At 36.1% G+C, this 25,049-nt stretch overlaps 1 protein-coding gene across 6 annotated transcripts in view; it reads right to left on the bottom strand.

Moving 5' to 3' along the window:
* Positions 1 to 25,049, bottom strand: part of NPAS3 (neuronal PAS domain protein 3) — a 628,856-nt gene that overhangs the window by 417,139 nt on the left and 186,668 nt on the right. For 4 of the 6 annotated variants that reach the window (XM_069784007.1, XM_069784009.1, XM_069784006.1 and 1 more), the window contains 2 exons: positions 22,620 to 22,864; positions 22,457 to 22,507 (listed from right to left, as the gene is read on the bottom strand). In XM_069784007.1, the coding sequence (XP_069640108.1) occupies positions 22,457 to 22,507; positions 22,620 to 22,864 (296 nt within the window). The remainder of the gene's footprint in view (positions 1 to 22,456; positions 22,508 to 22,619; positions 22,865 to 25,049) is intronic. The other 2 variants (XM_069784008.1, XM_069784011.1) reach the window with 1 other exon arrangement.

Raw genomic sequence — 25,049 nt, forward strand, 5'->3', positions numbered from 1 at the left:
TCACAGAACCTCTGATATAAATTATTCTTTGCTAGCTTTGTAATACTCTGATCATAGAGAAAGTGGACCTGATCTTGTTGGGTAAAAACAGAGGCTTCTTTTCTAAGATAACTACATAGTTTATTTGTCCTAAACACCTTTGATCCTCTCCCTTGTGCCAATAATGCAGAACAGGCAGAAATCAGCTGAATTTATCATACAATGATAACATCTCAGAGATTTAACTCACAAGGGCTTTGGTTGTCTTTGCAATGATTTCAAACCAAATTCTGCAATCTAAACGTATGTGGTTAAAGTCAGGCTTGTAAGTTCTTAAAAACAGGGTGTAGAGAATGCAATAAATGTAATGCAGAACAGACTTCAGGAAACCAACAGATCTAGCATTTCACAAAAAGAGACTTGAAAAATAGAATACAAATTGTCTAAGACATAAGCCTGTCATACAGACTGATAAATTGATAAAGGATTACAAACACAAAGAAAGACTGAAAAGATAAGAAGCTGGGGAAGGTAATTCTTGTCCTAATGTTAGATCCACTCTTTGCCTTTTTGTTATGACTCAAGTTCAGCAAGACTCTCAAATAGATTACTAACTCAAAGCAAATGAATAATCTTGTTTAACCCAATGGAACTGCTTACATGCCTAAAGTTAAGCACGTTTACATCTTTTTCTTAATTGATGAGTTTTGTTATTTATGATACTGGAAAGTATTTCGAAGAATCAAAAAATGGCACAGAGAAGTAGAAAGGTTTTTGAAAAACTGACTAGGAAAACCCTTCAACTTTAGAAAAAGACAGCTAGCCTATGGGAAAAAAACTCCTTCAAGAACTTCAAGAACATACGGTAATTCCTCTATCCTCACATACACACACAAGAAAAACACCCAACCTTATGCAATGTACTGCATGCTGAATTTCAGATACCAGCATTAATGGGGAAGATACATAATTATTAAATACTAGCCCCATTTCTTCTGCATACAACACTGACTATCCTGAGTTAAGGAGAAAAATTTGAAATAGTTGTGAAAAAAGTAACTTAGGATATAGCTTAGGGTCAGTACTTGAAGTCTTGCCTACTTACTAACACTTGTGAAAACTGTGATTATGTTGAGTTGCCTATTTTCATCCATTTTAATTACCTTTTGTTTTTACGATGTAGATACACTCTGAAAACTCACATGATACAACATGATAGCTATGAAAGAGGAAGAAGACAACTAAGATACAAGTCTTTTTATATCTGTCAAAAAAATGGTGGAATACCCAAATAGTTTAAATTCTTAAAAATCTTAAAGACCTTGGAAACATTCACAAAAATACAGTCAAGTATAAATTTCTTAATTTAATCTACTAAGGACGGACTTTCATCAGTATTTCTGTATGCCTCTTAGGTTATCTGTTCAGGACATTCACTAGTCAGAAGCTTTTACATGATGATAAACAAAACAAAGTTCCTGAATATGCAGAAATAAAAAGTAGGAAAAGACAGCAGCAATGCTTTATTGACAAAAGCACTTTCTTACTATGGAAGAGGGCATAAGGTGATAATTTAGTGTTCCAGCACAGATTTACTGGATAATGGCCAAATATTTCAAAGCAAACACAGCTGTAATGTTTATGTTAAAAACAACAGGCTATGACGGCAGTCAGTCAGACATTCTGTATCCTTCAAGTACTGAAAATAAATAATTTCTTTTCACACAATAGAGAGATTACTAAAGTGTAACATGACAGAAACCTCTGAGAAAATGGTGTCCTCCTTATAGGAAGGATTTCTTATTTGCTTTTTTGAGTGACTCTTAAAGACAATCCCACTCAGCAGCATCACTTAATGATTTTAATGAAATCAGACCTGAAACTTAGCATGCTACTAATAATACTACTGCTGTTAATGCCAAAATCCATAAGAATGGAGAGAAGTTTCAGTTCTTTCTATCTTCAAGACCATTTTGAGTCTTTTTTACAAACCTGGATTGGAACCGTATATGTTATACATAGAAACAGTACATGAGAATAATTACAATCTGCTCCTGACAACTGAGAAGGAATTTTGCAGAGTTTGAGTCTACAAAATCAGATATAGGAAACAAACACTCTCTTTTTATTTTCTATGTTAGTATGTGGCACCTCTATTTCAGATCATCTGCCTTAGTACAAATTTACTGGGACATACAAAATGAAAAATAACTCAGTGGCCCACATAAAAAAACTTACTGTAATATTTATATATTGAAATGTACTTTATGACTCTACTACACTTACGATATACTTCCCTATGAATGTTTAAATAAAGATGTTCCTAAGGCTTACAGTGTACTTACCAAAACCCAGAAAATTTAATAAGATAGACAATCTTAAAAATAATTCAGATTACAGAATTTTTATTTTTCATTTTTAGATTCCATTATCAAGAGCTGTTAAATCTAGATGTATTTCAACCACTTGAAAGTTAAAAACACATATTCACACTTGATGGTTTTTATTCATTTGACATATACTGACAGACAAGAATTCAATGAGCATTCCTTTCAAGCCTTTGAGAAGGTGCTATATATCAGTTACTCACACGGGACAAAAAAATATTTCCTAGCTCAGCTAAGAAGAGTGAAAGAAAAATTGGGAATTAACAAACAAACAAACAAACAAAAAAACCCCCGAAAACACCAAGCCTGAATTCAGAGGATAAATCCCATAATGTCCATGTAATTTCGTATGAATCAACAGCATAGATTCTAAATGTTAAGCCGAGTCTTACAAGCGGTAATCCTTGTGTGCCTCCTGAATTGTCGCTGCTTTGTCTTCATGTCACTAATACTTTTGTAGCTCATGAGCTGATCAATGTTTTAATCCTTTTTTTTAAAATACATTTTTAAAGAAATGTCCTAAGAATGCATAAGAGATTCTCATTTTCTGCAGGAAAAAGCATAAATGCAGTATTAAAAAGAAAAAAACCAAGCAACCCTCACTGAAATATATATTGCAGTCCTATATATGGCACATTAATACATGTCTATTAATACATGTAAGTACTTTATGCGTGTGTGTATCTAATTAAACACAGCTATGCATTAATGTATATGTAATATAGGCGTGAACATAAAATATAAAAATATACTATATTCAAAGTAGTCATTAAGATTCATTCTAGCAGTTCCATCCCTGGGAATACACATATATGTCTAACAAATGAATATGGTCCCCATACATACATATACACACACACACACACACTTATATGTATCACCAGGATACATGTAATAGGAACTGGAACTCAGCTGAGGGAATTTTGAAATTCAGTCTGCTGGGTTTTATCCCAAACATTTATTTTGTATGGGCCTAGGTGATAGGAAACACTTCCTTTTTTATATTCACGTAGGTTTTTTGAAAAACAGCAAAGCTAAAGTAATTCAATGGTAAATTAGGCCTTGTAAGGCTATATAGAAAGATGTTCAACAAGTAGTTTCATGTCACTTTCCTCGATTTATGTTACAGATATGTTTGTATTAAAACACAAAAAGGATGAATTCTTTAACATTTCTGTATAAAAAATTATGTGCATAAACTAATGTGGTTTTTTTCCTGATTGAACTTTATACACCATGTTCCATTTTGACTGAAACAGTGGAATAACTAGCATGTTGCCTCTCTGAAGCCGAAAGCAATTTCCTTTTCTAATTTTAGTTATGCAAAGCCTATGGGCATCATCAGCATTTAGTAATTAGTTTTATAATTACTGCTGTTTTGCTCACTGTCATTCAATTTTTCTTACAACATGGTCTGGGATTGAAACATCCCACATCCACAGCTGTGTAAATTGCCATCCATTTATAAGACAAAAAAAGTAACATTCAACATACATCATTATTCAGTCAAGAATGTGTTATTGGTACTTAGGTGATGCTTTGAGTACATAAGCTGCCCAGTAAAATACAAAGAAAAATATAATGCAAATACTTAGTAAATGCTATATAAGACAGGAAAGTCTCGAAAATCTAAATTGGAAATAAAATAATTTCCATTAAATAATATTTCAGTCTATCACTGATCAATATCCATTCCAAACATAGAAAAAAAGAATATCGTTTTAGTTTAAAGAAATAAATGGGTACTGAGCTGAAAACCAGTCAATTTCATATTTGCTGATATTGTAATTTGATCATTATTGTTAGAAGAATTTATAGTCTGGCAACTAACTACAAAGTCATCTAACCTAGAATTACTTATGGATACAGTGTCAATATATTTAGACATGATATTACAAAATATTTTACATCCTTGACCAGTTAATTTTATGAATCCTAAAAATACAAATGGATTTTGATACATGTTCGTTTAAACCCAGCAATTTGTCTTACTGATGTTATACCCCCACAAAATTACAGATTGACTAGAATTCTTACATTACTGTTTTACAAACATTATATTTCAAAATTTATAATTCTTTGAAATTTCTAATTTGAAATATGTTAATTATGAGTTTTTAAAGGCTAGAAATGCAATAGCCAAATAAGAATGAAAAAATCCATGTCCTCTTCTTAAAATAAGAATTTCTTCAGTGAGCAAGAAGTGTTTTATTTTCTAGAACATGTCTGTTTCAAAAAAATAATCATGGTGAGAAGAAAATTCCCATGAAAGGTTCTGCCAGTGTCAATCAGCTACCATGGATGCCAACCTGCTAGAGCAGAGCTGTGCTTTTAGAGGGAACCATCTTCCCTCAGCAGTGGTGAGACCAGAGACCACCAGCGCGAGTGCTCAGAACGGGACATCAGCAATGGGACGATTCATACTTGCAATTCTCTCCTGCCTACCAGAAAGCAAAATATAGTCCTTTTAATCTTATTCCCTATCCTTTGTCAGGCTTAGCTAGAAGAAAAGAGCTGCTAATAAGCATAAAGCTGTCATACAGAGAGGGCAAGATTGTGCTCAGCCCCGTGAAGGGGTAGAGGAGATACTCCACTGCAGACGAAAAATTTAGGCAGATTGCCTTCCAGGATTTTTGCAGCAGTGTCCTCTATTTTATGTTTTGTGACTCAGCTAGATTCTTACAATTTTGTCTCAAGTGAATCAATGGGGAGGAGAAAAATAATTCTAAACATTTTTCGCTATTCTTTTTATTGAAAAAAAATCTGGGTTTAGAATACTTTTTAGTGAATATATAGCATTCAGTACAACCCGAGTCAGAAAATTCATTGTTTTCCCAAAGAGTAAAATTTTAGACCCTTAAACAAAGCCTGAAAAATCAAAACAAAGCTTTGCCTCCAGTCATCTACAGAGTATGGGATGAGAAGATCCTCAGAGTCAAGACTCAAGCAATCGCAGTAGTGGTTACTTATTGTTCCTCCAGCCCTTACTAACTATTCTTACCTATCGCTCCCTACAGATTAACAGTTACAGTCTACTCCATGCCCACCTTCACTAACCAGGTCTATAGCTTGCAAATTGCCTTGGTGGGCCTCTCAATCTTATCCCTGCTGCAGGAAGGCAGTAGACTTCACTTACACAAGGTTACCAGCAAGGCTGTGCCATTGACACAAGGCAGAGCTCCTCGGGGGCTGCACACCCCACCGCAGTCTGCCCAGCTCCTGCTTTGGCTTGACCCGCTGTAGTCCGGCAAAACCACAGTCTCTCTGAAGGCCACAAAATGGCAAGGTTATCTGTCCACGGGGACACAGGTCTGTCAGGAAATCTCCAACAAAAACATGAAGTATACCCTTGAAGGACTGATGTTTACACACCACACCAACTGGCTTTCATCTTTTCTGAATCTTTGCGTGTTTCTACTTTTACAATGGCAGAACTCTTCAAAGCAACAAAGGGGGTTTTTGAGTTTTTCTGTTGGGTTTGGAGTGTTTTGGGTTTTTTTTGTTGTTGTTGTTGTTTTTTTTCTTAGTATATGAAAACCCGTGTATGGACAAATACCATTACCATCTGCGTCTTCATTCCTTAAAAAGAAACACAGGAAAGGAACCATATTGTGCATAATTTTTGAGTAGAAGAAATAATGTCCATTTCTGAACCTCTGAAAACATATAACCAGTTGGGAGATTATCTGGCTATATGCAACTAGTTCACTCTTTCAGGAAACAAACAAACAAAGAAATCCCCAGATATCCAAACACAAAATCTGTGAAATACAAATTTGTGGGCTCAGTTACAGAAACACATAGATCCACATGCAAAGCTTTTTTATCTCTGAAATATGTAGCAACACTTTTACTGAAATACTGCAGGAAAAACTCCTGAATTAAACCAGATTATATCTAACAGAAAAACTGAAGTATTTTGTGCATTTAATACACCATTCAAGCTAGATGAAAAGCATGCCATACACTATGCCTTCCACTTACTTGAATGAAATACTACACAGTATTTCAAAAAAAGCTGCAAAATGTCCTCTTCACATATTGTTCAGGACAGTTTTTACTAATCCACAGGAGTATCATTACAGAAAGACATTTTAGAAGCTAGAATAACTGATTAACTGGAACCTATTTAGGTGCCTGTTTACACACAAGGACACAATTTGGTGGTGAAAAGCTGGGAGAGGGGGTTGAGCTACCCTTCCTGCACTCTTAACAGGGAAAGCTGCTTTGGGAATTCTGCACCTGTAAGTCAAAGGGCCTGAAAATCCCCTCTTCCCTTTGGATGGACCCAGTAAAACATTGCAAAGTGGGAATAGAGGATTCACTATGGAAGAAATGCTGTCTGACTGATGGAGCAGATAACATAAGTTATTAGCTGTAACACTGTCTTTTTTGCTAGCTTTTGAATATACTCTGCAATAACAGGTGCAAAGTATTTTGAGATGTTCAAATTACAATTCTCATATAAATGTGAAAAAGTAATATTGTGTATCCCAGAAACCTCTTCATTCATAAAATATTCCTGGCCATATGTCTGTAAACTAACAGCAATCACCAAAATGGCATGAAACATGGCACAAAAAAGTGTGAAAAATAACACATGACATAGATCTGATACATCTTCAGGGAGAAGTTGCAGGGGAAAACACTCCAACGCTAGCAACGTTCAGTGGCTATCAGAAATTTATTTCTTCTCATTTTGTCAGTGCCTATTAATCCCAACTATACTGACAGTCAAAGGTTAAAAAAGGGAATAAATTAACATTATTGTCAATCATTACGTACAGAAGAATAATTAACTCAGTATGTTTATTTATCTACTTTTGCTACTTGATTAAATGAATGATTGATGACAGGTTCCTTGTTTTCTTTTCCTTCTTTTTGTCAGTATAAATGATCAGTATGAAACTAAATGGAGACATTAAATTGAAATTGTTAGAAGCATAAAATATACTACAGATGGATTCAGATTATTTCAACTTTCTTGTTACTCTGTTGTAACTTACTAAAATACATTTATATATACACAAAGAACCCCACTAATAGCAGAAATAATCTGTAACCTGACTTACTTTCCTCTCAAATATTAGATATTAATATTTAGGTTTCCCTTTTAAAAGAGTGTTTTAAAAGTTCTGTAGAGAAGTCTTGCAAATGAATGCAGTTATCCAATTTATCCATGGATAACTCATAACCAACAGTGTGTGCAAAGAGGCCAAAGCATTCTTAAATGCTGGCTAGTGTTCCAAGTAACACAACCCTAGTAAGTAGTTTTTGGGAAGAAATCAGGGCAAATACGGGTACGGTAAATTGAAAAATTGTCATTTGGAGAACATGAGATGAGGGAAGAAAGTAACAGAGATAGAGGGTCAATTCCCTCTTCAGTCTGCCTGTAAGAGTACACCCAATCTCCTCCCAGCAGCCTTCTGTTGGGCAGGGCAGTGGTGAGTGATATCACTTCAGATCCAAGGGTTTTCTTTTCTTACTTAACAAACAAGAAGCAAGACCTAAAGTTCTGATATTGCTTCCTTTAATGTAGCATAGAATTGAAGGAATTGCCCCAAATTTTTGAGGACAGATGAAATCCCAAGCCTCTGAAGTAAGGACTGAAGCACAGTTTCCCCTGAGCTGACCAAAGATTGCTGGCTGGGCTAGGAAAGTTAACTGAATGCAACTGCAGTTTTGGAAAGTTAAAGGAAGCGACCCAGAAGTCTGAGGAGACAGCTTTTGTATGGGATTAAACAGAAAGTAAAATATCTTTCTCCCAAAGCAATTCACAGCAGTAAATGGCTGAGAGCTTGAAACCTTTTTCTGTTACTTACAGAATTTACTGTTGAGAACACAAACTGAAGGAAGTCACCAGCAAAACCTGCAACTTCATTTACACTTGTGAAGAAACTACTTGCCTCTGAAGAAGCCACTTTTTCTTAAAGACAAGGCTCATGTCTTTTCATTACTTGGAAGTACTAGAGACAGCTGAACTCAAATCATGCAGATAGGCTGAGTCGACTCAATTCTAATTTTGAACCAAGAGAAGTCTGGATTCAGAGTTATTTTCTTCCTATTTCCATACAAATTCTCGTTCCAGTTAATATGCTGTCTTAGGAGGTGAGTTACTTTTCCTTGCAGAGCCCTAACTTCTGTGCACCACAATACTAGGGTTGTGATTGTGTGCGTGTGTGTAGAGGTGACTTTGGGGCAGGTCTGGGTGGAAGGAAACCTTTTGTGCATGCTTAGGAAGGATCTCCTGAGCTGACTTAGTTTGGCTGTGCTCCAGTTTCTTTTGTCCAGATATGAAATTGATGCCAATGCAAGTTGCCTGAATAAGACAGGTACCAGACTGAAAGGTGGCATAAGGAACTCTTCGGGCAATCCTGGACAGATGTTAGTCTCCAGAGATGTTCCGAATTCTGTAGGTAAGCTAACATCGCACTTGTACCTATCCTGGCCCATTCAATATCGTACTGTGAAAGCCACTTTCCCCAGAAGATTACTTCCCCAATCTCACCTTGCGGTACTTTCTCTCTAAGTTCAGTTCTCTCTACTACAGCCTATTCCTACTGAAATAATTATGACTTTGAAACAAAATGCAAACCAAGGGTAACCTTCAGCATTCACCATTATTCCTGAGAATTTACCTCTCGACATTGTTCAAGCCTTATCAGCAAAAGGAATCCAGAACCACCACAATGAGAGAGAAATTCATGTTAATTCCCAAAGTAAAAAAAAAAAAAAAAAAAAAGCCATTCATATTACATCAAAATGCATATCAAATATATGTCACTGGGATAAACCAGAGAATACCACACTGGAATAGATACTGCAATTTTTACTTCAGGCTTTTATGACACTGTTACTGAAATATTGTGTTCAGCTGTGGTTTCTTCCATTGTGAAAATGTGTTAGAAAATTGGATAGGACTCAAGTAAGAGCTACAAGAGTGATTAGACTTCTGAAAGTCATTCCCTACAGTGAAAGACTAAGAAAGCTCGATTTATTTAGTTACTGAAAAGAAGGTTAAGAGGATCACAATACCTACATGTGGAAGAGATTTCTGACAGTAGGCAGCTCATTAATCTAGTGAAAAAGGCATAACGAGATCCAGTGTTTGGAAGCTGAAGCTGAAATAAGACTACATATGAGGCACACTTTTTTCACAGTGACAGTAATTAACCATTGGAACAACCTGCCCAGGGATGTAGTTGATTCTTTATCATCTAAATGCTTTACATCAACATTAGATACTTTCCAAAGAGATAAACCTGTATCTCAAACAGATGCAGAAAATACTGGATGAGGTTCTCTGTCTAGGGTCTGCAAGAAGTCAGACTGGATGCTTATCACAGCTGCTCAAGACTGTACCTCAACAAAACAGTTCTGCAAGTGCTCTGCACTTCAAGAGCAAATCATCTCACGACCATCATATCTATCATCCCTTAGTGTGCAGTTCAATTCAGACTGAACAGAGGCTGTCACCAAAATTCACCTTCCTATTTGGCAGGTGAAATAACAACCCTTTCAGGACAGATATGAGCATCTTCAAAGATCATCCTGTGCCATGTTCACTATCTGGCATCATCACTGCTGGAGACCAGATTACAGCAAAACTGCCAGTAAGCACACACTGGAAAGCTGTTTGAGCACTGGCTTTGCCTGATGCTTCTACCCAAGAAACATCTGTTGGGCTCAGTCCAAGCTAGTGATGGGCGAGTCAATATGTAGACCTTGTAAAATGTTGGAGCTTTTAGTCTCAAGGCTGCCAAATGGCCTCTCAACATAGCTGTCTGCATGAAGAATACAGTTCCTAAATGTTTAATGAGCTTGTTGGAGAATCAACAGTCTCCATGAGGCTGTTGAAGAAACTAATTACAAAAGCAAAATGTATGATGAGGTTAGGTGAGCTGTTAATTTTCCTCTCAGTTCCTTAGTAATATTTGTGAAAGAAAACTTGCCCTTTAAGTCTTAAGGACAGGATGTTGGAGCAACAGAATAGCAGAGAAAAAAAAAAAGCACAGCGACAGAAACTACAGAGAGCAGGACAAGAAGAGTAAGTAACAGCGTTTATGCACAAAATAAGCAGAAACAGCCTGACGTATAAGGGTAAAGAGAAAACAGTGTGCTAAAGTATTAAATAAACAACCAAAATATTTATCTTCAGAAGAAGAAAATAAACACCCCATTTCTTCATTTCTAGGAAGGGACAGAAAGAAACATTTAAAATGTAAACAAAAATAAACACTATGCCCTCAGAATGTGGTATGAGGGTGGAAGTCCACAGAAAATCACACCTGACTTGCCATACAGTATACTTGCTACAGGCTTCTGTAGGTTTTTTTAGAATACCTTGTTATTCTAATTTTTTTCTTGTGACACTTAAAAGATTGGTAATGGACTACAAAATCTTTAAAAAATACTGAAGGGATTTTTTTCTAAGATATACCTAATTAAGACAAGGTAACACAGAGTTTTGATATAAAATGGATTAGCAATATTCCTCCTATTTACTTGCCTCATTATCTACCCTGAGTGTAAATCTTAATGTTATTCTGAAAATTCTCTCCTCACAGACATGGGTTAAATTTCCTAATGAAAAGCTCATTAAATACAGTATTCTTGCAAAGGATGTGAAGATAGCATTATTGCTTAAGAACTGGACTCTTAGTCTTGGGATGTGGGAAGAGGGCTCTATTCCCTGCTCTACCACACACTTCTCGTGATACTGAACAAGTCACTCTTGGCTGGCTTTGCAAATGTGCTCAGCAGCTGCTTCTTATGATCAGATTACCAAAGTGCTGAAATCTTTTGAAAATCTGGCTATTTATTTTGCTGCTGAATAGGATCAGAGATCTTTTGAAATCTGGCCCCAGTTGGGGTGCTGCGCTCTTTTGAAAAGCGAGCCTTAAATCTGTATATGCCTCAATTTCTCTATTAGCATTATCAGCACTGTTCCGCTTCATCAGGAGGATGAGAAACAGCTAGCATATACAGCAATTCAAATTTGAAAGGGGATATATAAACGTAGCTGCTCTGATAGTTGTAGAAACGTCATACGTACTTAAAAAAGCAAACAAAAAACCCAGTTCTTTATTTTTCCTAAACCTTTACACAACTGTGGTTTTCTATAAATTTGAAGTGAGGTAACGTTGACAATATTATTCTGCTTGCTATAGGTAATGTTTGGAAATTGTCCATATGTATAAAAATGTGAACAAAAATATTTCTACCTCTTCCTTTTATATTATGAATATGCATTTAATGACTTTCCAGATGATGAAGTAAGACACGAAATTTTGTACTTGCATGTGGCATCACCCCATGCAAAGCAAAGCAGAAACAATTTTTATATGATACAAGTAGAACGCAAAGTGACAACACACACATGCTTGTGCAGATGCACTCTGCTAACTCTGCAAGTAAGAATTATAGGGAGTGACGTGCTCAAGCACTGAAATTAAGGTAAGCATTTTCTAACAGTTCCATTTACAAGGAAGACTGTGGCACAACTGGAGTTAAGCAGTTTATTAGGGTTTTGCCTTTCTTTCCTTCCCTATGAACAGAAATCACAGTATGACTAAAACCTTTGAAATTAAAAATATTCACCTTGGCTTAAAAGATAGCAAATAAACAGAAAAGATGTTTCTTAAGGGAGCTCAATATTTTAAAACAACACCTAAGTCCCCAACTGTGTGGAGATTCTTATTTGCTTGCAATCTTGGATAGATATAGAGGCTTACATGTTCTCTAAATTCTAAGCTCTCTATGAAGGGTGTTCTTTAATTACAGACAGCTAATGAAAACAGTTTTTACTGATCTCTCTAATGTCCTGGGAAAGTCTTTACTATGGATTCATTGTATTCTACTTTATATCCCTGATTGAAATGGGAGACCACAAGAGCATAGGGATTTGGTGGAAACTCGATTTCCTTCCTCTGGCTTCAAAGAGAACAGTTGCAGAAATTAAGCTGCGTTGATAGTGTGGTCAAACTTTGGTCAGACTGTGGTTATACTTGCATCTTACATAGATAGAAAATCACCGCACTTTGGTTTTTAAAATTGCTGGGTCTACCTTCAGTATCTAAATCTTGCTCTCCTGACCACAGGTATCCAATATAACTATTACATGAAAATAAGAATTATTATTAAATCCATATACTTCAAACTTCATTCCCAGGGCTCTGACTATTATTTACTCTAAATACTGTGACAGTCACTTTGAAAAATACTAATAAATATATAACTGCAAACATATGAGATGGGAAACACAGATTTACTCTTTCCATTTAAAAAAAGAGTTTGTGTGTTTTCTTTCACTTGAGGCAAAATATTTTCTTTGAGTCATAATTTTTTACTTGTAATATAAAGTGATGTAACTCTTGGTAAAAGAAATCTTATAAAAGCCTATTCATTCACACTATTTTATTCCCTCTTGTCTACGTACTAATAAGGACATGGCTCCCTGTCTGGTTTTTTTTTTTGTTTGGTTTCAGGTTGGGTTTTTTTGTTTGTTTTTTTTAAGGTCTCTGCCACATTCATTATCATTTAGTTAATCTATTTCTTCAGCTCTTCATGGAGATGTATTTATTATCTCTGCAATAGACTCAACAAGGTCTAAAAGAAGCAGTCATTCAACTGGAGATACATGGTAGAAGTTCAGATGACGCAGAAAACCAATAAACTACATTAATAGAAGAAACAAAGGCTAAGCTCTATTGAATTTCACAGGACTTTGAGTATGTCCTTACATTCTCTGCTCAGCTGAGGAGACTAAGGTATGATAGCTATACTGAAACTGTGAAATCCAACCACAAGATCCAATTGCTCAACCACTTTCTTTTGCAATATGGAGCACTACAATACTAAGCTTTACTGAGGCTCTGTCCAAAATAGTCTTCATAGCAAAGGCACTTTTCTTCTGTTTAGAAAAGAACAAAAAGACAAACAAAAGCTCTATTGGATATTGCAATCTACAGATAGCAACAGCCTTTTTTTCATTTTACGTATCAAAAACTACAGCAGTGATTACTTTTTGTCTGTTTCTGATTACTAAAAGCAAAAAGCAGAACAAGAGCTTTTGGCACACCGGATTTATTGCACATCTGTAATTGTCTAACCCCATCATGTGCATTATTTGAAAAAGTTATGTAGACTGCACATACAATTGAAGATATTCATGCTTCTAAAAAAGACCACCTGGAGCTAACCCATACAACATAAAACATGAATGTAAAAATCATATGGAAACATTTTATTAAGAGCTTTGGAAAAGTGGACTGTCATGGCACTGACTTTTACATAGAAACGTCTACTGAATGAAAATCCATATCATTATATAATGACAAGAAATTAACTTGTTCTTAATCTGAAAGTTTTCCCTGGCTTATTGTACCATCATCACCAAGGCTGGAGCCAATGTAACTGTTGTACTCTTCTCCCTCCAACATATTTACCTCTGCAATCTGAAGCCCACGCTCTTGCCAAACCCACTCAGCCAATATTGTCAATGTTCTCAACCATGAACTATAATGACAATGCCCACCATGTTCTAGCTGGAATGAGGAAGGTATGTTCTCAACTCAGGAGTGAATCTTGAATGACGCAGCGAGGATTACTGTGCACAGAAAGACATGCACATTGAAGGAAGAAAAAATGGAGTGAAAAGTTAAAAAAAAAACCCTTTTTGAGTTTCTTTTAAATATTAATATTCTTCACCAGGTTGTTTTCATTACCAAGACTGCATTGAGAATGCAAACACGTAGAGAAAAATACAGGACTACAAAAAGGAAAGTCAACACTGGAAGCTGAGTACAAGAGGAAGACATTATGCATATTTGGTGTTCCAGCTAAGGACTGGAGAGAAAGAAAAAAAAAAAAATAGAAAGAATGCCTAAGAAAAAGAAACTGTATTAAAAGAACATAATGAAAATGCAAACCCAACCAAGTCAGTGTAACAGCACAAGTAAAAGGAAGATGAATTGCAGTGTAATAGAATGGAAAATACAGTAGTGGCTGGGAGTGAGAAAAAAGACATTAAAGTCACCTGGTTCTATTTCCTTGCTCTTAAAAACACTTACTGTTTGGTTATTTTCCTATTTAATTGTTAAGTTGTAAGGTGGAGTTCCAGCAATAAACAACTCTTACAGGGACTGACATCTGATTGACAACATTTTAGAAAGAGTATTAATTTGTTACCCGCAGTAAATGTTTTGTGTCTCCACAGAAGTGATGGATAGAACTTTTTACGATACAAATAAAGCACCATGAGAAACTAAATCATTCTATCATTTCTGCTAGCAGAACTGGAAGGATCAGGTATGTTCTTTTTATGCCTTTGTTCATGCAAAAAGGGAGAGCTGAACTTGAAATGCTTTTCCCATCATGCCTGTTCTGCATCACAAGAAAACCAAAACCTTTTAAAGTCTTGTAACAAAATTAACTACAAAGCAACAACCAGTAGCTTGGAGTTTAGGACAGCAAAGATAAAAATGAATATAACAATAATAATATATTCCATTTCATTATACTGAAATAAATAAATTTTAGGAGGTTTGACTTACAAAGCTGCAGATCATTGTCTATGATCCAAACATCACTGTAGTTTGCAAATTTTAAAACAGCACTTATGCCATGTTCACTCCCAGTTCATTGATGATCATGCCCAGAGTGGTTTCTGCAGAAAGCCACAGAAACTCCTTTCTTAATACTATCTTTCACTTTGGTCTGCTTTCCAAGACCCATCAGTTATACAGTTAACGTGTTTAGGTTGGTTCTGCCAATATAATGCTCTTCCAGTGTTTTAAAACCATAATTCTTACACACTAGTAAGTCAAATGCCTTACAAATACTTCAGTATACAATGCATATCCTAGTTAACTGGACTTACAATTTCAGAAAATTAAGCTGGGTTTGTTTTCTAAGAATTACTTTCCATTTATCCACGTTTGTTGAAAAAATATACAATCTTACTTTTATCCCTTTAGTGGAAGAATTTACCCAATATTTTGCCTACAACTGCTTTGAGGCTAAGACAGCTCAGTACTGCAAACTTCACAACACCAGCAGTGCAAAGAATGGATGACGCTGAAAGTTGTATCAGGCCGATATCAGAGGTAATCCGATCCTTGTCTGAAGAACACATAAAAGACAATTTATTTGACAGTTCTGGAATGTCTGAGAAACACTGCAAGCTGAGATTCAGGATGATGATGCCCAAGAGTTTCAGGGTCCCTTGCTTGTACCTTGGGAGGTAACCTATTGAAGCAACACAGAACTATGGCAACCAGAGTGGGGCAATGCCAGTGGATATTACTGAGACGTCAGGGGTTTCCCCGCCCTGTTGGGAAGATCTGCTTTTTTTGGCACATCTAAGAATTATACCCATTTGTTTTTCAGGTAGTTCCAAAGTTTGATTCAGACACTAAAGAAAGATTTCTTGTTTCTCCAGCAGTAAAGACAGAGATGGCATTCATCAGGTATGGGTATGATTCAAACATGGGGCAGGCAGTTCTTAGAGCCTCATGCTTGGGACTCCAGCATTTGGATTCCAGGGGCAGAATGCTTTTGCACAAGGAGCTTGAAGGAGAAACTAGGAGGAACGAACAAGATGACAAAACCCACATTTTGATCAAGAAGTTATGACATAGAATCATACAATCATTTAGGTTGGAAAAGACCTTTAAGGTCCTCGAGTCCAACTGTAAACCTAAACCTAACACTTCCAAGTCCACCAAACTATGAACTGACAGCAGAATTCTCTTCCCCAAGTTTTTGTATTGTTGATGATTATGATTGTATATGCTCCCTGAACACTGCCATTAACACTAACCTGAACTATAAAGACCTGTAGAATGGATTCTGTACAGGCAAGCACTTAAAGAAACCTGTATGAAGCTCTCCTGCCTTTCCTGCATCAGTAGAAATTTTACTATACCTTACTGCTAATGAGCCTATACCATTGCCAGAATTGTTTCCATTGCTAATACACATAAACCTGACTTTTCTTTAATTTTTCTAATCCTGCTAGATTTTTCCTTAATGTCTCTGCTTGTCTTTGTCAACTTTCTGCACCTCAGACATTCCAGTTTATCTTAATTGCTATATATTTCCCTTTTATTCCCAAAGTTTTACATAAATACACATACATATTTTTTTTCAAATTATTGATTTCACTTTAATTCTGAAAAAGGATGCAGTTTTATAATTTTCAGGTGCATAGGAAACCATAATTTCATAAATTTTTCTTCAAGAGTTCTAGTCAACTTTCATTCTAATTTTTCCATCAAAATTTTTCCTCACAATCAATTTCACATGTAAGTTTCCCCATTAGGCAATTAGTCCCTCAAAAGCACTGAATATATTGGTTGGCACCCTCCTCCATTTGCAGAGATTGAAAGCAATCAGGTCATGATCACTTGTCACTAGGCAACCACCAACTCCGAGTCCAGTGTTCAATTCGTCTTATCTATCACAATGAGATTCAAACAGAGCTACCGCATTTTGGGTTCCAAATCTTTCATACTAGAAAACCATCAATAATTCTCACAAAGAACATTAATGTTTTACCACTGACTGTCTGAAATTTCCAGCACTTGTTTCCTACATTCAAACAACACCTAATCATCTTTTTTTTAACCTATGTAACAGGTCAATGACTGAGCTACCTACTCCTATGGCTGCACTGACCCTCTGGCTACATAAAGAGGTTTACAATGGATAGGCATTATGTTTACAATCAGTGTTTGATACTGGTACACAGTCAGAGCACTTTATAGTGGCCTACACATAAACAGGAATTAGATTCTCATAAGAGTAAGAAAAACATCTGCAAGATAGGGAGAAGTAAATTATGGCGCTATCAAAAATTCTCCAGCACAAGAGCATAAGTTCCACACGAAGTGAGACGGCCAGATTTGGAGACCCTTTTCATAACAAGCCATACCACCAATTCATCTGTGTTACACTGTTATCATCTGATTGACATTTCCACCTCTTAACAGTGAAAAACAATGTCTTAGGCCACAAACACTGGGGAAGAAAGTAATCCTTATTTCTTTGCCCCTATAGATGGTTTCCCTGAGACAGAATTGTGTGGTGGTTTAGAAGAGAAGGCAGCTCCTAGTGTAAGGCTTGTGTGGTTTGGCAGGGAAAGGCTTGTACTATCTTGCATCTCCTGCTCAGGAGACAACACTCAGTTTAAAATATAAAAGACTAACAACAGGTAATGTTATTTAAAGGGTTTCTACAATAAGATTGTTCAGAAGAGAACCATTTATTTGTCTCTTAAAAATGCATACATATCCAGCATAAAAATTATTAGAAAAAGGTACTTAAATTAATGAAAGTAATGCCACTTGACATTTGGGATAACAATTATCATTATTGCTTATTTTATTTCCCAGAGAATTCAAATTGCTGGACTTATTTCCTCGACCCCAAGTTCCATAGTATGATAAGACATCAAGTTCATGTTCAACCTATACTTACATACTTTGCTTATGTTAAGAATGGATCCTTTGAAAAACATGCTAGTTTGAAGGAAACAGGAGTAATTTTGATTTAAAGTATAATTTTTCTTCTTGTGATTATCAAAACATTTTGTTTTATTTCATTACCAATGCAGAATTGAAGTAACATTGAATGCTTTATTGCAAGTAACATGTCAGAGTCATAGTTACATTGGACTAGAACAATTTGGACAAGAAAAATTTCAGTTCACCACAAACACTTTTGACAGCATCTGATTTCTTTTCATACTGATATATGTTAATTCCAGAACACAGATGTGTAAAACTACCTAATTGCAGAACACATAACGCTAAAAGACGACAGCTAAACTAAAGGTGACATTCTCGCGCAATCTACCAGTCAGTCAGTACTATTTACTGAAGTCCTTTTCACTCCTCAGCTAGAATGTGCCATTCACCTCTTCTCTTACAGAAGATAAGTAAGATTATTTTATTTATGTAACCTAAAATGTAAAGATTTGGCTTAAAAAACCAAAAAAACCCAAAAAACCCAAACCTCATGATAAACCCACTTCTAACTTGAGATTGTGGATAATCCCACAATTACGTTTTTCATTCAAAGAAAAGACACACCCAAAGTTGTTTTACATACTCTAGTTTCTATATGTCACATCATTAAGCAGGATGTTAAACTCACGGCCTTGCACAAACACTTGTATCTTTAAAGACAGAAATGAAAACCTCACTTCAGCTAAAAAGGAATGAAAATCTAATAACTGTTTTGATGTTATCATGGCAAATTTCCAGGATAAGGATTTGCAAAATTAGGCACAGACTGCTGGGTTTAATTGCTGCTTCAAAAAAGCCAGAAATGGCAAACACTCTGTTCAAGACAAAGAGTCACGACCCCCCTTTTTGTAGTGACAGTGGTCCTGAGTCAGTACCAGCATCCCAGAGATTGCCCAGAAAGGAAATACATGGCATGACTTTACATGGGCCAAAGACATTCAGCACACCAGAGAACATCACAGTGCCTCACACTCCTCCTCTTCCCTTCCTCTCTTCACTTGAAAAGAAGGAAGAAAACATGGCTTGGTAAAAACACCTACAACACAGCAGAAAAGAACATAAAAAGCTGCATGATCTTTGAACAATTTCAGCAACAGTTTATGCTAAAAATATAAAGAAATTTGGAGTCAATCATTTGAAGACAATATTCCAGAATATGAAGGGTCTCACAGGAGTCTGATGTTGGAAAAGGACGAAAGGCCCTGGTAAGGGTCAGGCAATCAGAACGCACAAGAGGACTTCAAGTGCCATGCCATGTAAAGCACCACTTACTGGCTGAACACACAGTATACGCTATAAAAATGCTCCCATTCCCAGATCAGAACTTTCAGAAAACTCAACTAGGAGTGCAAAAAATTGATCAGCAGCTCATTTAGTGTTCTCCCTGGAACATAACCCTTAAATATCAGGGTCAAACAAAGACTTTTGGAGGGATGGAACCAGAGAAGAATAGTACTGTTATTCACAATATATTGTATGTAGTATGCAAAGAATAACAATTGACTACTGACTCTAAATAACTTTTTGCTTATTTTTCTGCCATATAAGATTCATGTCCTGGTCTTTAAGAACTGTAATCTTGAAACAAATTTGCTGCAAGTTGTGTGCATATTTGTTTACAAGGACTAATACTTCCTACATACAGAAAGCCTTAGACAATGTACCAAAAAAAATTGACTGAAATCTGCTGTATTAGAAGATGGAAAATTTATCCATTTTTAGCAAATGTCAAATCATTGGCTATTGCTTTTAAGATTAATAAAAGATATAATGATTTCTAGATAGCCTCTAAATAAAGATTACTATGAATGGAGAAATGATTTACCAATAGTCACCACAATGAGATTTCTTTAAAGGTTACAATCATCAGTTATTTAGCTGAAACACTGCTGAGAATGCCTGGTCATTTCTTGAATAATGCATAATGTTCATTGTAGATTTGATCTGTATTATAACAATACATATATATCTAAAATAATGGAGAAAACTATCTGTTACTTTCCAATTGCTCAAAATATTTCCATGAAGTAATTGACTCTGAAAATATTACATGGAATTACCTGAGTGTTCATTTGCAAGCACAACTTGTAGTGATCGCTATACAATAGGCATAAGAAAACAAACTCATCAGCCTTTATAGACTTTTAAGAAAAGCTGTGATAAATACAGGGCAGAGTAAAGGACCTTCCTGAAATACTAAATTAAAATTATTAAATTGCTGTACAGTACTGGGGGCCAAATTTAAAACTAAGCTTTGAAATTTAATTATTAACACAAGCAGACCAACACATTTGGGGGAAGAGCGGGGGGGGGGGGGGAGGGGAGGGGGCAGAAAAAAGCAGTTGCCTACACAATGTAACTACCTCATATAATTTTCCAAATACCTTTAAGTCTATTCAGAAGACTGCTTGGGCACGTACAAAGTATGATGTCTAGTGTTTTATTGTAGGATTAGCAACCATACTTCACGTGAAGCTGCAAGCTATTTATGTGAGCTTGTTTATCCATATGAACTTCTTCAAGGGCAGCAAAAAGTAACCTTAATAAATGAAAATTAATTTCTTTTGATGTAATTTCATGAATGTTTGATCAGAGTGTGTTAACAGGTTTCTATGTAAGGAGAACTGGTGAAGTAATAAAATATACCTTTACTATACAGTTAAAGCTGCTTATGGGGAATTCTCACACAATGAAACACTGTTTCATCAAGCATTATTTCAATACACTGACACATAAATAATATAATCCTAGTTAGTATAAAGCTGAATACTCAAACAGGGAAGGAGAAGAGCAAAAATTCTTCCCCAGCTCCCCCACACCCCATATGCCTAGAGGAATGGGAACTATATCACCAGATGGGGGGAGAAGCAGGATTATTATATCAGATAGGGTGAAAAGACATTAAATATTGACCTAGCTTTTTTATAGGGAGAAATGTGATAATCTAGGCCAGACTATTTATGCTGTCATCCATGAATAAGGTTTTGTTCACCCTTAAAATTCTTTTCTTCATTAGAATCTTTGCACAAAAAGGAAGCTACAATATTCAAGTATATACTCCACAAGAGGATAATGAAAAACAGATCCCAGATACTCTGAAAACATACATAGAGATCTGCAGAGATCAGACTTTCCGTAATATGGGACAGCACTGTATGTCTGTTAGCTACAGGAACTTTGGGAGGAATTATTTATTTTATCAGACACATCATAGATCGTACAGCAGAGTCCCACTTTACATCCGCCTTGAAACACCATTTAATTGCCTAAGAATAAACTCTCATCTTGGAAAAAATGGGGAACATTTGCATATTATATCAGAAGCCTGATGAACCATGTTACACTTATGCTCTGGATGATGTAATTACCACCTTTTTTTTTCTCCATGAAAATTATATATGATGTGGCAGATAATATAAATGAAATATATGCAATGACACAAATATGTCCAGCTACTAAATCATCAGCCTGAAAGTCCTTTGTTTTTTGCCCTCCATGTCTATCTCTGTCCGTTGAAAATTATAACTTTCCTTAACTAGTATTGCTTCCTTTAAATGCAAGAGCAGGTAAAAGCCCTTTGCACCATCAATATCAGTAACACTTCATGGGCAGTTGTGGGCTGATAAATAAGATTCTATTTCCTTCTCCTCCTTCCACCCTTAAAGGTGGCTTTTTCTTTTGCCTCATGGTATATAGAGTCTATCTAGTTTAGTGCAGATGAAGAGTTCAAGCTTCATAATGTGTGGAAAAAAACCCTGAAGTGCTCAAATCTCATATGCCTCTTTCCAAAATAAGTTTCCTCCAAAATATGAGATCAGTAGCTAAAATAAAACAGGGTAGTCTTCTGTGCTGTCAAAGCCAGGACAACCACAATTCTCAGGTTTTGGTAACTTTGAGTTCTGTTAATGTAACTTGCTCCCTAATTTAAAATACTTATCAGACAGCAAGACCACACTCATCTACATAAGTAGCGTGAGTAAAAACAAAAAAATACAAAAAAAAAAGTCCAGCTTACGTAAGTCATTGGAAACACTATTGAGGACCAACACGCACACAGCTCTAAAATAAGTGTCTGATTCCTCTATTACCTGACTTTTGTGGCAACTCATGTCTAAAACATTGATTTTGCTGCCCAACTGTTTATTTGAGCATGAAAAGAGGGTGTTTAAAATTTCAGCTGAAATGTTGATAGATGCCTACTGGCTCAGAAGTCAAAATAATTTCTATACACTTTACAAGATGATAAATAAAATCCTAGCCTATAACGTGAAGATTTAAAAATTCGGATGTGATGCTCTCGAACTTCAGAAATACATGATTCTGCCTTTAAGGTTTAGCCAGAGAATTAAGAGACCGAGTCCTCAAAGCAAGGAATAATGCCATGCTCCTCTCAAATGCATCCTTATATAAAATACTAAAACAAAGCAACACAATCATTGCTAAATAACTTCAAACAATTTAGTCTACGTCACCCAGAAGACTTACAGCTGTAATAGTTACATCAATAGGTTTGTTGTTAAATTAAAAAAAAAAAATAATAAAATAAGAGGTTTATTTCACCTTCACATGGTGTCTTTCTCATGCAGACCTCAGATTTCCACATTTGTATCCCTTTAAAGGATTTGATATGCAGGGAAAGAAGAAAGGATGATGGTAAAAATTTCAATTTAGAGGTTACTAAAGGCTGCCATATTCGATACTATACAACATATTTACTCCATACCTTTTACTGATGTATTAGGTGGAGGTCCTTCCATTCTCAAGTTCCATGGAGGATCACCTTGATTAGCAAAGTCCCTCATTTTCAGATAGCTAATTGTAAGTCGGATGATGGATGCCTTGTCAAGCTGGCTGGTAATGGCTGCAGGCAGCGGCAACAACTTTGCCAACTCATAGAATTCAAAATTCTCCTTTCCCCGGCGAGACCGAGCAGCATCTCGGGACTTTTCCTTCCTCAAAGCTTGTAAACTGAAAGAAAATAAACAAAATAGGACATTCATCAATATTAGTGTTCTGTCCCATTTAATCAATTTGCTTTTTCACTGCTGGTCTTCTATACAAATTACCACTTTTTCAAAATGCTCGAGTCTATCAGGATATATTTAATGGTACTCCAGTCTTTGAATGATTAAAACTAATGATAATATTTGAGTTTCAGTGGTAGCCAACATATTAAGTAACTACTCCCAACTCACTTCAGCCACTTTCTTCTTAGCCTGCCCTTCCTTCTTCTGCTGCCAGTCGCAAGAAAGATTCCCAAGAATGCTGTGTACATGTGGGGTTTATCTGCATAGATGCTATTGCTTCTCCTGACCCATTGTAACCCAATTTTGTCTAAATTTGTGCCAAATTCTAACTCTTGGAAAAAGGAGGTTAAAAGCAGATGACCAAAGTGTGTGCCACCTCTGACAAGGGTTGCAGTGCAGCCAAGATGACCAAACAGGTTGTACAGTAGCTTCTGAGCCACAGAAGTTTAAGTCTAGCACAATAATGTAAACCTTCCTGGATTTCATGAAGCTGCTCTTCATGAGTTGTTCAGCTGTCCTTGCCGTGGGAACAGCAACCTTTGTTGGAGGGATGAGCAAGCAGTTACACAGTTACTTGGTTCACATTTCTGATTGTAATTCACTACCACATATATGTCAGACTGACAACTTTTTGGTCAGAAAGGACCTTGTGCTTTACACCGAAGCAGGTAGAAATCCAAAGACATGTAGTCCCGTTGCATCAATGTATCACTTGCTACCACCCACATGCAACACCTGAAGGTAACTCCTATTTTACTCCTGGGCTATTTGTTTAATTGGTGTAAAACTGCTGAATGCACATTGTGATGACAGTGGGTAACCACTAGGGTCTTCCCCTGATCTTTCCCTGAATGCTTAACAAGTTATATTCCCTACACAATTCTATACTAATAGCAACTATATTTAAAAAGACAGCCTGGCTAAGAAATAGAGATGGTGAGGTGAAGATACGGGAGGAAATGGGACATCCTTACCCACAGGTAAAGATACACCATCCTACTGAATGCCACACTAAAGTACATACTTGTCTTTATGAACTCTATATAGACTATTAGCAGCTAGATTTATAAGTTATATTCTAGGTGAAAAGTACCTGAAAAATAAGATTTCACAATGCTCGTTGCAGATGCACCTCTGTCCAATTTCAATTTTTGTAAAATCCCTCAAAAGATGTATTAAATATAGCTGATAGAAATGTTTTATGTATACATAGAAACCTGGCAGCTACAGCTCTGTGAGGTGTGAACTGTCCAATTAATTTCAGTGAAATAAGATTAAGATACCCTATACAAGCTAAATACCTACAACAGCAACATAAGGGAGAGGCAGGCAAGTGTCTCTGTCAATTGTTTGCAAGTGAAATCTCATTTTCATGGCACAAGGGATGGCGTTTACTACTTGCCATCATACTTCTTTTTCTCCAGAAGCCAAGCCTGAGGACATCAAGTCCCCAAATCAAGTTTCAGGAATCCAGAAGAGCTGAGATTCTACATCTATTCTGAAAGTCTGCACCAAGAGGTTCACACCTTCTTTCCAAAGCACTTAATTACACCTCTATGTAAGAAGAGGGCCTTTTGGAGATCCCTAGTAAAACAAATCAGAAACTTCACAGATCTCAGCAACTTTTGAAATTGAAAGAAGTTAGAAATTGAATGGTGATAGAATATTCCTTAGCAACACCACTAAATCCACAATTTACAAGTCCTGTATAGAGTTCAGAAGATTGCTGAAACTGAATAATATATTGCAAAGTAAACTTATATTATGCATTGCTGTACCACTAATAGTGTGCAGTGGAAGTCAGTTAAGCTGAAAGGTAAGGCTACCTGTGTAAGTAAACAGCATCCTTTGAAAGCCACCTATGTGTATTCAAGCTTTTACAATAAAAAAATCCCAAAGTACAAGGGATGGGGAGCTACTATAACAGACATACAAGAGAAACTCCTCAGAAACACTATTATCAATAACACATTTTTCCTCCCAGCCATTTGGTATACTGTCATTTGTGGAAGCTTCACCAAGTGACTCAAGTCAAGGAGTTTGTAACTTGTAGCACTCTCCTCTTGGCATCAGTGCATTAAGCTAAATTTAGAAACAGTGTCTGTCAAAATGTGCACGCAAGTCCT

This window comes from Haliaeetus albicilla, chromosome 5 (assembly GCF_947461875.1).
Source record: "Haliaeetus albicilla chromosome 5, bHalAlb1.1, whole genome shotgun sequence".
Taxonomy (NCBI): Eukaryota; Metazoa; Chordata; class Aves; order Accipitriformes; family Accipitridae; genus Haliaeetus; species Haliaeetus albicilla.